At 38.4% G+C, this 14,458-nt stretch overlaps 1 protein-coding gene and 1 pseudogene across 1 annotated transcript; both read left to right on the top strand.

Moving 5' to 3' along the window:
• Nucleotides 1-581: 581 nt before the first annotated feature.
• LOC120290655 lies at nucleotides 582-4,133 on the top strand (annotated as a pseudogene).
• A 1,346-nt stretch (nucleotides 4,134-5,479) lies between these two features.
• Nucleotides 5,480-14,099, top strand: LOC104418104. The gene is made up of 9 exons (XM_039307010.1): nucleotides 5,480-5,592; nucleotides 9,532-9,632; nucleotides 9,782-9,960; nucleotides 11,194-11,305; nucleotides 12,692-12,853; nucleotides 12,926-12,972; nucleotides 13,146-13,251; nucleotides 13,561-13,627; nucleotides 13,708-14,099. The coding sequence occupies exons 1-9, from the start codon at nucleotides 5,480-5,482 to the stop codon at nucleotides 13,751-13,753; spliced, it is 933 nt and encodes a 310-aa protein (XP_039162944.1). The 3' UTR covers nucleotides 13,754-14,099.
• The last annotated feature ends 359 nt before the right edge of the window (nucleotides 14,100-14,458 follow it).

Here is a 14,458-nt window from a genome sequence, read left to right as displayed (position 1 = left end):
TCCAATTCCCTCATTGGCGAGTTGCCTCCATGTGTCCAAAACCTCACTAGGCTTCAAGTTCTTAATATCGGTGATAATTACATCAATGGCTCTATCCCTCTTGAGTTGGGAAATTTGGAGAGATTGAACACCTTGAATCTCACGTTCAATTTGCTTAATGGTGTTGTCCACTGACTATTGGTTGCTTGCACAATTTACGATCCCTTATATTTAGGTCAAATAATTTAAGTGGCTCTATCCCTCTTGAACTTGGAAACCTCACAAAAATGAATGTTGTTGATTTAGGTTTCAACAACTTCATTGCTCCCATTCCATCCTCTATAAGGAATTTGAGGAGCTTGACTAATCTCAATTTGCAAGGAAACCAACTCGGTGGATCTATTCCTCCGGAAATATGGAATTTGATGACCTTGACTGATCTTGATTTGCAAGAAAACCAATTCGGTGGATCTATTCCTTCGGAAATAGAGAATTTGAGGAGCTTGACTGATCTCTATTTGCAAGGAAACCAACTCGGTGGATCTATTCCTCCGGAAATAGGAAATTTGAGGAGCTTGACTTATCTCGATTTGGAAGGAAACCAACTCGGTGGATCTATTCCTCTGGAAATAGGGAATTGGACAAGCTTGACTTATCTCTATTTGGAAGGAAACCAAGTCGGTGGATCTATTCCTCCGGAAATAGGGAATTTGAGGAGCTTGACTTATCTCTATTTGGAAGGAAACCAATTCGATGGATCTATTCCTCTAGAAATAGGGAATTTGACGAGTTTGAATTTTCTCGATTTGGAAGGAAACCAACTCTGTGGATCTATTCCTCCGGAAATAGGGAATTTGAGGAGCTTGACTTATCTCAATTTGGAAGGAAACCAACTCGGTGGATCTATTCCCTCGGAAATAAGGAATCTGACGAGCTTGACCTATCTCTATTTGGAAGGAAACCAACTCGATGGATCTATTCCTCCGGAAATATGGAATTTGACGAGCTTGACTGATCTTGATTTGCAAGAAAACCAACTCGGTGGATCTATTCCTCCAGAAATGGGGAATTTGAGGAGCTTGATTGGTCTCTATTTGCAAGGAAACCAACTCGGTGGATTTATTCCTCCGGAAATAGGGAATTTGAGGAGGTTGACTTTTCTCTATTTGCGAGGAAACCAACTCAGTGGATCTATTCCTCCGGAAAGAGGGAGTTTAAGGAACTTGACTAGTCTCCATTTGCAAGGAAACCAACTCAGTGGATCTATTCCTCTGGAAATATGGAATTTGACGAGCTTGACTGGTCTCGATTTGGAAGGAAACCAACTCGGTGGATCTATTCCTCCGGAAATAGGGAATTTGATGAATTTGACTTATCTCCATTTGGAAGGAAACCAACTCGGTGGATCTATTCCTCTGGAAATGGGGAATTTGACGAGCTTGACTTATCTCTATTTGGAAGGAAACCAACTTGGTGGATCTATTCCTCCGGAAATAGGGAATATGGCGAGCTTGACTGATCTCAATTTGGAAGGAAACCAACTCGGTGGATCTATTCCTCCGGAAACATGGAATTTGATGAGCTTGATTCATCTCGATTTGGAAAGAAACCAACTCGGTGGACTATTCCTCCGGATATAGGGAATTTGAGTAGCTTGACTTATCTCTATTTGCAAGGAAACCAACTCGGTGGGTCTATTCCTCCGGAAATAGGGAATTTGAGGAGCTTGACTCATCTCTATTTGCAAGGAAACAAACTTGGTGGATCTATTCCTCCTGAAATAGGGAATTAGACAAGTTTGATTCATCTCTATTTGTAAGGAAACAAACTCGGTGGATCTATTCCTTCGGAAATAGGGAATTTGAGGAGTTTGACCAATCTCGATTTGAAAGGAAACCAACTCGGTGGATCTATTCCTTTGGAAATAGGGAATTTGACGAGCTTGACTTATCTCTATTTGCAAGGAAACCAACTCGGTGGATGTATACCGTCACAAATAGGCAATTTGCAGAGCTTGATTGAGCTGAATTTACGGGAAAATAGAATTGATTGTGCCATCCCATCAGAAATGGGAGATTTATGGAATCTCCAATAGCTAGATTTGAGCTTGAACAACTTGGTTGGGCAAATCCCTTTTAAACTTAATAAACTGAGCCGCTAAAAGATCTCGATCTTCACAACAATTCTTTTTGTGGCTCAATATCCATATTTAAAATATTTTATCACTTAATTCTCTTCAACTTATCATATAATCGTTTTGAGGCCCCAATTCCAAATAAATTGAGGGTTGCTTTCCCTGATGCTTTTTTCGGCAATGAAGATTTGAACCAGTTTTATGAAACCCAAGACTCTAGAAGAAGGTCTAGCATAATTCATTTTATGACAAAGTGTTCATTCTGCTAGCTGCAATTTGCTGTATAGTGGTCGGATCTGGCTTTCTATTTCAACGTGCAACAAAGACAAAGCAACTAGAGACTACAAAGAAAAATGAAAATTTCTTGTCAATATGGAATTATGATGGGAGGATTGCATATGAAGATATGATTGATGCAACAGAGGACTTCGATCTCAAATATTGCATCGGGACTGGCGGCTATGGTAGCGTCTATAAAGCGCAATTGCCCAATGGGAAAGTTGTGGCATTGAAGAAACTTCACCGTCTTGAAGTGGAGGACCCGTCCTTCGACAAGAGCTTTCAGAATGAAGTGAAACACTTGACAGAAATAAGGCATAGAAGCATAATCAAGCTCCATGATTTTTGCTTACACAAGCGATGCATGTTCTTAGTGTACGAATACATGGAAAATAGGAGTCTATTTGGTGTTTTGAGAGATGATGTTGAAGCAGTGGAATTAGATTGGTCCAAAAGACTCGATCTTGTCCGAGATATGGCACATGCTTTGTCTTACATGCACCATGATTGTGCTAAGCCAATTGTTCATCGAGATATATCTAGCAATAACATCTTACTCAATAGTAAAATGTAGGGTTTTGTATCAGATTTTGGCATCGCAAGACTTCTGGATCATGATTCCTCATCTAACTTCACTGCAAATATCACTGGCACCTATGGATGCATTGCACCAAGTGAGCAATACTTTATGCTTCATAATTTTTCTTTTTTTTTTTTTACCCTCAAAGTTACTAATATAGGTACAAGTCAAATAAAAACGACATTGTAGGAGTCTCGCTATCCATGCACATCGGTGACATGTAGACTGTTATTGTACTTGCCAACAATAGCTAAGGATTGGTTGTGCCACTATTGGCAAAATGTACCCCGGAACCACCTTGTTTGCCGTGGCTCGACTCCTGTATTTGTTTTATTCATGTCTATATATTTGAATATTTTTGGAAAATGAATATTTATTTTGTATGCTACTATTGTTAATATTACTAGGTTACTTATTTTAGAATAAAAATGTCTCAAACTATAATTTTTATGTTGCATCTAAGTAAAAACATGTCGTAATAGTCAGATTTTTAGATTTTGTATTACATCTATATTGGTATTACTAAGTCATTCATTTCTATTAAACGTTTTATTGTGGAAATAAAATTAACTGTTTTCAAAGGATAATTGGAGGGGCAAAATGGGGCGGGGTGGGGTGCCGCACATGGTTATGTGGGGCACGATGGAGAGGGAAAAGTTGCCTCTCAAGGGGCAGCGACGGGGCGGGCGGTTAAGGGTGTAGTCATCCGGTCCAAAGCCTCAACTGCTAAAATTTTGTATGCCTTATGTATTTTTTTTTTCAGAGCTCGCATATACTTTGGTCGTTAATGAGAAATGCGATATATATAATTTTGGAGTGGTAGCAATAGAAACAATGATGGGTGAGCATCCAGGAGATATTATATCCATCTTGTTGACATCCTCCGGAGAAGATATCATGGTACATAAAATTCTAGACCGGCGGTTGCCTTTTCCAAGGGAGAACTCTGTTGCAAGAAGTATTGTTTTGATAGTTTCTTTAGCGCTTGCTTGCTTGAGTGCTAATCCAAAGTCTCGACCAACTATGAAGCAACTCTCAGGAGCTTTTCTAGCTCGAAAGTCACCATTGGCGAAGCCCTTCCATGAGATTTCATTGGCTCAGCTCCGATATATTAATAGATCACGGTTGGAAGGTGAACCAACAGAAGCTTCATTAGGATAGAGCGAGGAGTAAGGGTCATTAAGTGCTTGTCTAGTAAAGAGATAATAGATAATGAAGCTGCAATTTGGTGAAAGTGATTGAGCATATAAAATTGTATGGCTTCTGCAAATTAGTAAGTCTTGTTAAACTCTTTTCTATTCTATGCTGTAAGAGTGAGATGCAGTTTATATATGACATCCGTTTATTTTTCTTCTTTTCATTGAACATTGCATCAAGAAATGACAAAACCGACTGTAGTCCCAATATAAAACACGAGTATCCATTCACAATTTCCATAATGTAATTGATTATATTCAGATGAACTCATAAGTCTATTTGATATTATATTTCGCTCCATAATGTAATTGATGAACACAAGGACACAAGGACGAGGAATCCCATCAACAGAAAACCCTCACAGAAAGAACCTTAAAATCATAAAATTACTCTTCCTTCCGCCTTAAAATCTCGTATGCTGCACTTTCTGTATATCTTAAGTACACTTCCTATGAAAGAGAGTTCCTGATGCTATTCATAAATTATGATTCTCCCTGAATGATCGTTATCGGGTTCGACCCATGTGAAATGTGATTCAAGAGAAAAGTGTTAAAAAAGTCATAAACCTTTTTTTGATACCAATTAAGTTCCAAACTTTTTTACGTTATGCCAATTCAGTCATTTCCGGCCAAAATGGCTGACTGGATGCCGATCACCGATGTGGCATGATTGGTGTTAAACGTAGACAACTTTTTAATATTTTTGAATTTTTTTCTTTTTCTTTTTTCCTTCTCCCCCTTCTTCCTCCAGCCGGTCGCCAAACCTTGGCGACTGGCCAGAGGCAACGGCTAGCGAGGTCGATCTCACCGGCCACCTCGCTAGTGGCCGCGAGGGCGGCCTTGCCTATGGCTGGCGAGGGTGAGCCCTACCAGCCCGGCGCGAGGCCAGCTCGAGGCCGCCCAGCCCGCGAGGGCGGCCTCGCGCCGAGCTGGTGGGGCTCGCCCTTGCCGCCCAAGCCTTGACCTTGCTGGTCGTCCCCTTTGGCTAGTCCCCGAGGTCCGGCGACTGGTGGAGGAAGAAGGAGGAAAAAGAAAAAGAAAAAGAATAAAATATTATTAAAAGTTGTCTACGTTAGCGATTGAAGTCAAGCCATGTAACCCGGCCGGTGTCTAGTCAGCCAAATCCGGCCAAAATTGGCCGGAAAGGACTAAATTGGCACAACGTAAAAAGATTTGGGACTTAATTGGCACCAAAAAAAAGTTTATGACTAAATTTGCAAAATACAAAAGGTTTAGGACTTTTTTAACACTTTTCCCCATGATCCAAAGTTCTTGATACATCGGGTACACATGTTCTTGATTTACGATAAGATGGAAAGTGGGAGTCTATTTCGTGTTTTGAGAAATGATGTTGATCGGCACCGAATAGTCAATGTCATCTTACTTCCGCCTTGCTGCGCTCAACCAATCTTTTTCGTCCGAAGGTATCCAACATCTTACTCAACCACCGAAAGCCTCAAACAACTTCTCTCTCTCTCTCTCTCTCTCTCTCTCTCTCTCGAGCATGTCAAATCTAGGGAAATAACATTGGACACATAGTTTTTGGTTTGCGTGGGTGCTGAAACTTGGCTAGATTCATAAGCTAATTCAATTTGTAGTGATTAATTTCATTTATTTTCACTGCCCTCCGAACTGATGGCAACTTGATGATGTCAAAAAATAACGGAAGGAAAAGATTAAGAGACTCACAGTAGAAGGTAAGTGTCAAGTCCATTTAAAAGTCCTAATCCCAGGATGTTTTTCTAATCCAAGGATCTTCCTTTGACACGTCGTTATAGTGTCTTGCTTTACTTTATAAGTGCCGTAGTCCAATGAATACAACATACTTAATATTCTACGGGTAAAATTGACTAAAAAAGATCCTGTTTTTGGGACTAAAATGGGTCAACAACAACGCAAGTGCCATAATTTTCATAAGGCGCTCACTTGAGTGTCATAATTTTTTTTCTTCACTTAAGTGTCAAATTGAAGTAAAATCGATCATTTGAGTACCACTTTCAGCAAATCGTCTTATGTGGATATTTTATTATTATTTCCCATTTGACGTGGGATTTTTTTTAAAATCTTTTAAAAAAATTTGATTTATTTATTTTTTCCATTTTTTTCCTTTTTTTAGGGCCAATGACCCTTGTCGGCTGCAAAACCCTCACCGTCAACGGTGAAGGCCCTTGCAAGATCTAGGCAAGGACCTTTGGGGCCAAGGGCAAGGTTGGCGAGGCCACGGTGTGATTGTGAAGGCCCTTGGTGAGGCCACGATGCCCTCGCCCGAGTCTTCGCAGCAACAATGAGGTGGCCCTCGCTGGCCCTAAAAAAAGGAAAATAAAAAAGAAATTAAAAAAAATATTTAAAAATATTTAAAAGTTATCCACATTAGTGCCAAGGAAACCACATAGGACGATGAACGTCCACGTTAGGTTTCTCAACAAGACAAATCTCCAATGACACTCAAGTGATCGATTTTTCAAATTTATAGCACTCAAATTAACGAAAAAAACTTATGGCACTCAAGTGAGCACCATACGAAAGTTATAGCACGTGCGATAGTCTTACCCTGACTAGAATGATATCCTAATCTCTCAGCAAGAGAGATGCCACCAATGATAAGTATAATCTGCAACACGTCCTTGGTTGTACTGATTACAATAGGTTTCTCCTACTGCAATTCAATTGTTGCAGCACAAGCATTTTCTTCATCGAGCCTAAACGACAAGTAACTGTCATTAAGTGCTTGTATTAGTGATTGGTGAAGAGTTTGATAAAATGATGCTGCAAATTGGTGAAAGGGTTTGAGGATGTAAAGTTCATGGCTTGTGCAATTATTAAGGAGTGAGAAGCAGTTATCAGACGGTGGTTTATCTTTCATGTTTCTAGTAAGATCAGAACTCATGATGATTGATGATGTGTTGCTGTTGACCTGAATATTTGGCTTAAAAAGGATATCCACTGCGTATTATTCAGGATCATCTCTGTTTAGTAGAAGGTTTACTAGTTAATTAGAGACGAAAATTGCGTAACATTGCCTTTACGATGGCTAAAGATCCGCCATCAAGAAAACAACAAAAGACCACGATTACTTTCGAGACGGACCATGTTTATTGGTCCAACAACCAATAGCCGACCGAAGACCTGGTGCTCTTAATGTAACTTCCTTAAAACATGTCAATTTCCTAAGAAGGCAATCTTGAAATGTTTTCTTCTCTTATGGGTACTTCCTTCAGTTGATCGCCTTTATACCATGTTGATGATGATCGTGGTGCCTGTTTTAGTATGGAGTTTCCAATACCACGTGGCAGTAACGTTACAAACTAAGCTCCGAACTAGGCTCACGAGAATGTGGTTTTAGTCTACACTAGAGCCAAGCTTATTGCAGGCATGATGGGTTGTAAAAGAGATGATTTCACTTGTCAGATGAGCGGTTTTTGTTGAAATTAGGAGACTCTTGCGAACGGTGGTTTACTGTAGGATTTGGAAATGCTAATGAATCATATGTTGGAAACAGATTCCTAAAAATCAAACCGATACTCAAGCGATCAAATACTGAAAACTAACACGGAAAACGTGCTCAAAAAACATGTAGCATCAATCAAAAGATATATCACAGATATAGACACACCCTATTTGCCACAGATTAAGTACCATTGCAATCTCAGAGGAATCGTTTAAAGCTCTGGAGTTCCGTTCTTCAAGAGGGAGTATATTGTTTCAAGAGGAAGAAAATAAAAAACGTGTTTTTCCTCTGAAACGCTACAAGTAACGTTATCCACTTTTCTTTTTATTTTATATATTGCACTTATTTTCACTTAAAAATAACTGCCGTTTCCTCTTATGGGCCAGGTTTTGGCCGAACATGGGTAGACGAACTTAATTTGGCCCATCAAATAAAAAAAATCATCATCTCCCACTCACATATGATAGGCCGAACAAGACTCTTATCTCATCTTACTGCAACATTCATACCAATAAATAATCCTTCTTGCAAAATCTTCTTCCAAGCCCAAGAATAAACTGTGGGAGTGGTGGCGACCCAAAGATACTTTTGTCTGTGAAAAGGATCCAAATATACTTCATCATGGCTGCTTTGTTCTGAGTCTCTTAATTTTCGGATGCCGAGACCTCCTTCATTTTTGGCAGACAAATGTCTTCTCCCCTCACTATCATACATTTGTTAGGGATATATAATAGCTTATAATGGGCATCGCATTTTTTAGTAGATATAGTATGTAGTACCCTAGATCAATCAATCACATTTATATATTTTTTAATCTTTTTTTAATAATGATAATTGTATTCACAATTATGTCTCAAACAATCATAATTGATCAACTAGTGAATACAAAACTAGAATATGATTCTCCAAACTCGATTTTTCTCTTTCTTTAAAACTCTCAATTTCAATTCAACTTACTTTTCTAGAAATGTCTCATTATATCGAATCAATTCATGATCATTGGCAACATTCTAGAATAGCAAACACTGAATAAAAATCTTGAGAATAAGTAAGAGTCATGAGAGTATTTAATTGAGGATCTCTTTTTCTTAAAAGTCTCACACGACATAAAAGTTGAGATAAATTTTTTTTGTCATTCTTGTTGGTCATCTCATGCATATGTAATATGAAATACGTATTACAATATTAACTCATTTCCCATGGAGCGTATATCTACATCTTCAAAACCATACAGATGATGGTTCAAACATATCTAATATTTAATTTGAGTTCACGTATCTATTCTTTCATGAAATTCATCAAAACTCACATCTGACATCAAAGACATATAAAGTAAAATATGTGGGTTATTTACTTTCGATTAAAAACCTTTGAATGTGTTTTTTGTAATTCGCTTTATTATTTCTCTTTCACACACAAAGTGTGTGCTCTTCTAAAAGCATATGTGTGAATTAAAATTAGGATAAATAAGTAGCCTACTAAATCAATTTAGAGTTTGACTCTTAAAGTGATGTGAAACATTTTAAATTAATGCTAGAAAAAGAGCACACGCCTTTTAACTTGAAGAAAAATAGAGAAACCAATATAATTTGATTCCTTTTCGAAATACAATTTTTATTGTTGTAAAAATGGAAGATGAACTATTCATGAAGCCCTCAATAATCATTTTGGATTCAAATTAAGAAGATAAGATATCAATTGATTATTATCAATTATCTTGATTATTGTTAATCATTCTTTTATTCATCTATAAATCCTGCGTCATCATACGGTATTTTTCATGAAATCTTTTTGTGAAAATATGAAGTAGAAGTGGTCAATAAATTTGCTTAAATTTAAGAAACATAGATATGACCTAATATAATGACGTCACTAAATTTGTGCTAAAATATGATCAAAGTTTGGCACTTTCCAGTGGATTTTTCAAGAATTCTCTGTTCAAGACACCAAAAGAAGCGCTCATTCTTCCTCTGCAAGGACAAGAATTCGAGCTCAGCAGCAGCTGTTCATCCCCCGGTTCGTACCTCCATTTCTTGCTGGCATTTCTTTGTCTCTGGGTTCGATTCTTCGTCGGCTTGGGATCGATCTCTGAGGCAAGCTCGTCTTTTTCCTTTCTGGGTCGCCCTTTTAGGACCGGTTTATCAACGTGGGCATGTTGTTTGAAGACTTCGAAGCAATCTTTGGGGAGCCCAAAGTGGAATGGTCGAACCGAGCAGGCCATCCGCTGCGGCGGTTCTTGTATTACGTCCACGCTCCGGACCCTTCTCACCTCAGGATCCACGTCACCGACTTTCACTCCAATGCTTGGGAGGCCCTTCGTTCTGTTCATGAGCTCGAGGACATGGTTCGTCTTCTTGCTGTTTCTAATTCCTTTTCCGTTGCGTTTATTTAGATGTGTTCTTTATTTTCTTGATATGGATTTTCGCTTTTAAGAACTTTAGCCGTGGTGGGTGTTTTGTGAACGGGGTGGGGGGAAAAAGTCGATTTCGAAATTTTCTCGTTGTGGGTTGTGCTTGGTTCGATCAATGAATGTAGAATGCTTTTACTGTAAAATTGGTGTGACCACCATATAAGTCTACGGGCGTGAAAATCTTGTGCCTTTTTTTTTTTTTTTTGTACAGCCTACTTGGGAATCAGATAGTTATTTGGAGTGAGTAAATTGATGGACATGCATTCGTCTTCCGGTGAGTTCCGATCTCCAAATCCCTGAGTCAAGTGGGGATGTAAAAGAAGCAAAACAGAAAACAAACAGAGATGAATAAGGGAGAACATAAAATGCAACTAGATCTAGTATGAGTCGGTGATCATAGCAATAGAGAAGGATTTGTACCTGGGTCTTGAAAAGATGAGCAACTTTTACTTGGCCTTAATCCTTTATGTCAGGTTCTCTAGGATTTATATTCACTTGGAAGTTCTGGTTATCTCAGTATGAATTAGACATCTTTAGCTCCATCTCAACAATTCCTTTTTTTCTTCACAAGTAATTGTGAGTACGTGATGTGCTTCAATGGTATCGGGGTTCTCTTTACTAGTTCCTATTTGTAGTGCATAATTTTGTGGAATGTAGGTAGTGGCCATGATTGATTTCCAATGTAAAATTCTTAGGTCCTTCAATCTCCTTGTTTGAAGATTTAATATCTGGGTCCAGAGTCATTTCTAATTTGTTTAGGGTTCTTTCTTGTCCCTGAGCCTGAGGTTTCTTGACTAGTCATTGGTGGATATATCAAGGTCACAATAACAACTTGAGCTGATGAAAATTGTCAATATCTACTAACATTCAGAGCCTAACTGGTGATGATTGTTTTTTACGAAACCAAACTAGCTGGCCCACTTATGCCAGGAATAGTGGTGTTACTGTCTGATCAAGGTCATTGTCAGTGTCATTCTCATCAAAAGTCTCTATGACCTCTATGAAGAGAAGAATGAGTGTATCGCGTTATTTTGAGACAAGTCGTGGGAAACTAATTAACCTTAATGATTCTCATAAGTGCTATCCAACAGTTCGACTAGTTATATACTTCCATCTTTCATATAGCTGTGAGGTAGTCATACTATACCTTTTGAACTGCAAGTGCAGAGGGACAGCATTGGGATTGGTGGCTCTTGGTCCGAGTTCATTGACTATTTTGTGGCTTCAATAAAGTCTGAAGATGTAAAACTTGTTCTGCATGGACAGTCGGATTCAGGTGGTGAGTCTCGTTTGTTCTTTGCTCTTTTGTTGCCCTTACTAGTTTAGCTCCTTCTGTTATTGCCTCTATCTAGTTATGTTCATCCGAGATTGCTGCTTTGATATGTTTATTCGTGATATTTAGCAATTATAATGGTTTCTTTGAAGAATGGCTTCATCTGTTTATTCGTGATATTTGGCTTGTAAGAGGTGAAGTTTCTTCATGAGGCTTAAATTTGGATGTCATGTCGTTTTCTGGAAAATATATATTTTCAGCTTGAAGGAATGTCCTAATGTGAATAGGATCCTTTTCTCGTAGCAAGAGACTTACAGTTGTTAAAGTTATAGAGTCCTGTTCATCACTGCAAAAGTTCCTTTTCTCCTAGCAGGAGACTTGCAATTGTTGAAGTTTTAGAGTCCTGTCCTTTACTGCAATTATATCACAATGACTTTGCAGAAAAAAGTGGTCACTAAAAGGTTGCAGTTAGGCGAGGGAAATCAAAGACTTCTCGAGTCACTCTTGAGTTTCTTTTTCATATAACTGCCTCAGGAATATTGCACAAGACATCTTTGACGATTCTTAATGAAATTGTAGATGGAGACTAATTTGCCATCAATATCTATTCAGTTGACTATGGGACTTTTTCTGTGTATTAGATTAAGAGAAGCTTTACTGGACCTCTAAATGAAATTTTTCTCAACTGTGATGAAATTGGTGCCTGATTGATGAGAAAGCTAACTTATTCTTGGATATCCACAGTTGAAATACCTTGTTGGTCTTATAGTCACTAATGGCGATTCTGAAGAACTAAACCTGGTCTTATAGCATATTCTTATCTTGTTGATATATCTTTACAGAGAATAAATGTGTTGTTTGCTCAGTAAAAGTAGTACATTTGCTTCTTCCTTCATTATATTATCGTGGTGTCTTTGTGTTCGGCCTTTGGATCTGCATAAAGTTTGGAACTTGCTCAAAAGTGTAGATGATATTCCAGTATGCAAACTTGAATCTTCTGATATGCTGCTGCATGAAGCTGTTTGTAATGATTAACTGGTAGTCAGGAGACTAGGAATTGTCATTATGTAGCAATTAGGGTGTATCCTGCCCTATTTGGCTGAACAACTTACTTGGGCTATTTCACCCTTTTTGCTGGTAAACTCAACTGTATTGCTGTTGGAGTTGTCATCAAGATCTTGAGACACCCTAATAGATAACAACAAAAATTGAGAGACTGGTGTCTTTTAGTTATTTTGTTTAGTAATTGGTGAGTCTATACTTATAGTCGCTCTGATCTGCTTCTTCTTTGAGTATCATTTGACAGAGAAGCTGCAACATAAGCTGATGTGGATGGGATGCATCTTTTGAAAATTTTATGAGGTTTTAGATCATCTGCTTTTGTCCTTGCAGGGGCTACATCTGCAAAGTTAGTTGCTCAGAAAGCCAAAGGAATGCCATTAATTTTTGTAGCTCTTGTAAAACTTGTGGATTTTGCTGCAAGGGAGGTGATAGGCAACCTGTCAATGCAGCTATTCATGGCATTCAAGAACACTCAGACTTCACTTGCAGAAGGTAGTGCTTCACGTGTTAATCTTTGTGAAGCTTTCATAGGATAGATGCTCATTCTCTTGCTTGGCACTTCAGAACGAGAACGCTATCTTCAGTTCACAAAGCTTGTAACTGCTGAAAAGGTAGGATATAGTTCTCTGTGTTGTTGATATTCAATGGTCGTGTACTGCTTCTCTCACTGATGATGCAAATTTCTCCTTTATGAGTGATGTCCCTGCTCCTTTCATTTAAGTATCACTCAGTGTTTTTTATGCATGTTTTCGATCTGAATCCTGCGGTATGTTCCTATTGTCAGGAGAAGAATGAGAGCATCGAGAACAAACTTGAGTCATTTTCGAAGAGGCAGAAGTTGCCCATAACAAGTGCTTTGGCCATGTCAGATGCTTCAAACCCTTCTACAGGTAATGGCTCTCTTCTCTGTTATCCCATGTTCTTAGAATATAGTAACGCACAAACTGCTGCTATTGATTATGGTTTTTTCATGACCTTGTATTTGTCTCTACTCACTTAAGGGAGGATATTATGACTCATTTACGAGATGATGTATAAGGACACATAAAGCTGATTCACGTTGACTGAGGCTGGGTGGTTTGGGCTTTTTTTTTTTTTTGTTGACAAATGCAGCTTGGTTTTACATTTTCAGTGCCCTTTGATGATCTATTGTTCAGCCTAACCACATTATTTTTCATTTTTTACTTGTCAAATTGCAGAGAAAGAAGTAGCACAAGATGCAAGCTCTACAAGAGTTACTAATCGTGTTGTCCCGGCACATCGGAGGTAAAACTCAGCTGTTTATTCTTATTGCTTTTACTGATTGAGCTACTTCAGTATGACTAGTAACATTACTTTTCTATCAGGTCAAAAGTAAGGGGTGTGCTCCTGCAAAATCCTGAAGATGAATAGCTAGACATTGGGGCTCATCTTTCAAGATGGTTTACTTTATTCTGCAATTACAACAACAGGTGTTGGAATCAGGAGCAAGATGTTGCACCCAAACCCTAGGATAAACTCTTAGTTTTTTTTTTTTTTTTTTTCAAGTTATAGTGTGAAGTCTGTACATGTTTGTGAAATCTGATTGAGCTGGTATATATTCTTGCCTAGAAGGTCTGGCATTTCACGGTGTATGGGTTTCTGCTAACTGGAAGGGAAGTCATCATTTGCTTAAGTTTTTTATTTGCAATATGTAATGTATTGGTGAATTACATTGGGAGAGTCTGCATCATTTTAGTAAATGCTTGCTAAATTTCCATGTTGTTGGTCATACTTGCTGATCACACATGTTAATGGAATCGTACCCACAAGTTGCAAATGATGGCAATCAAATAGATTACGTGATAAACTGTTCAAGCGATTATTACCATCCGAACCGAAAATGGACAATGAGGACTCTGTTACATGGTAGGATGACTAAAAACATCGTGTTTCATTCCATTTCAGAGATTTCATGGAGCACTGTAGGCAATACACTGAAATAGTCAAGTTTAGATGTACTTCTTTACGCCTTGTGGATATCCTTCAAGATGCAATTTATGTAGTGCAGTAATTTATGCTGTCTTACTACTACACGCCTTCTTCTAAAGTCTGTTGTAGGGTCTTTCCTCGTTCTTG

The sequence above is a fragment of the Eucalyptus grandis genome, chromosome 2, assembly GCF_016545825.1.
Source record: "Eucalyptus grandis isolate ANBG69807.140 chromosome 2, ASM1654582v1, whole genome shotgun sequence".
In the NCBI taxonomy this organism is placed as follows: Eukaryota; Viridiplantae; Streptophyta; class Magnoliopsida; order Myrtales; family Myrtaceae; genus Eucalyptus; species Eucalyptus grandis.
This window is presented reverse-complemented; position numbering and strand designations above follow the sequence as displayed.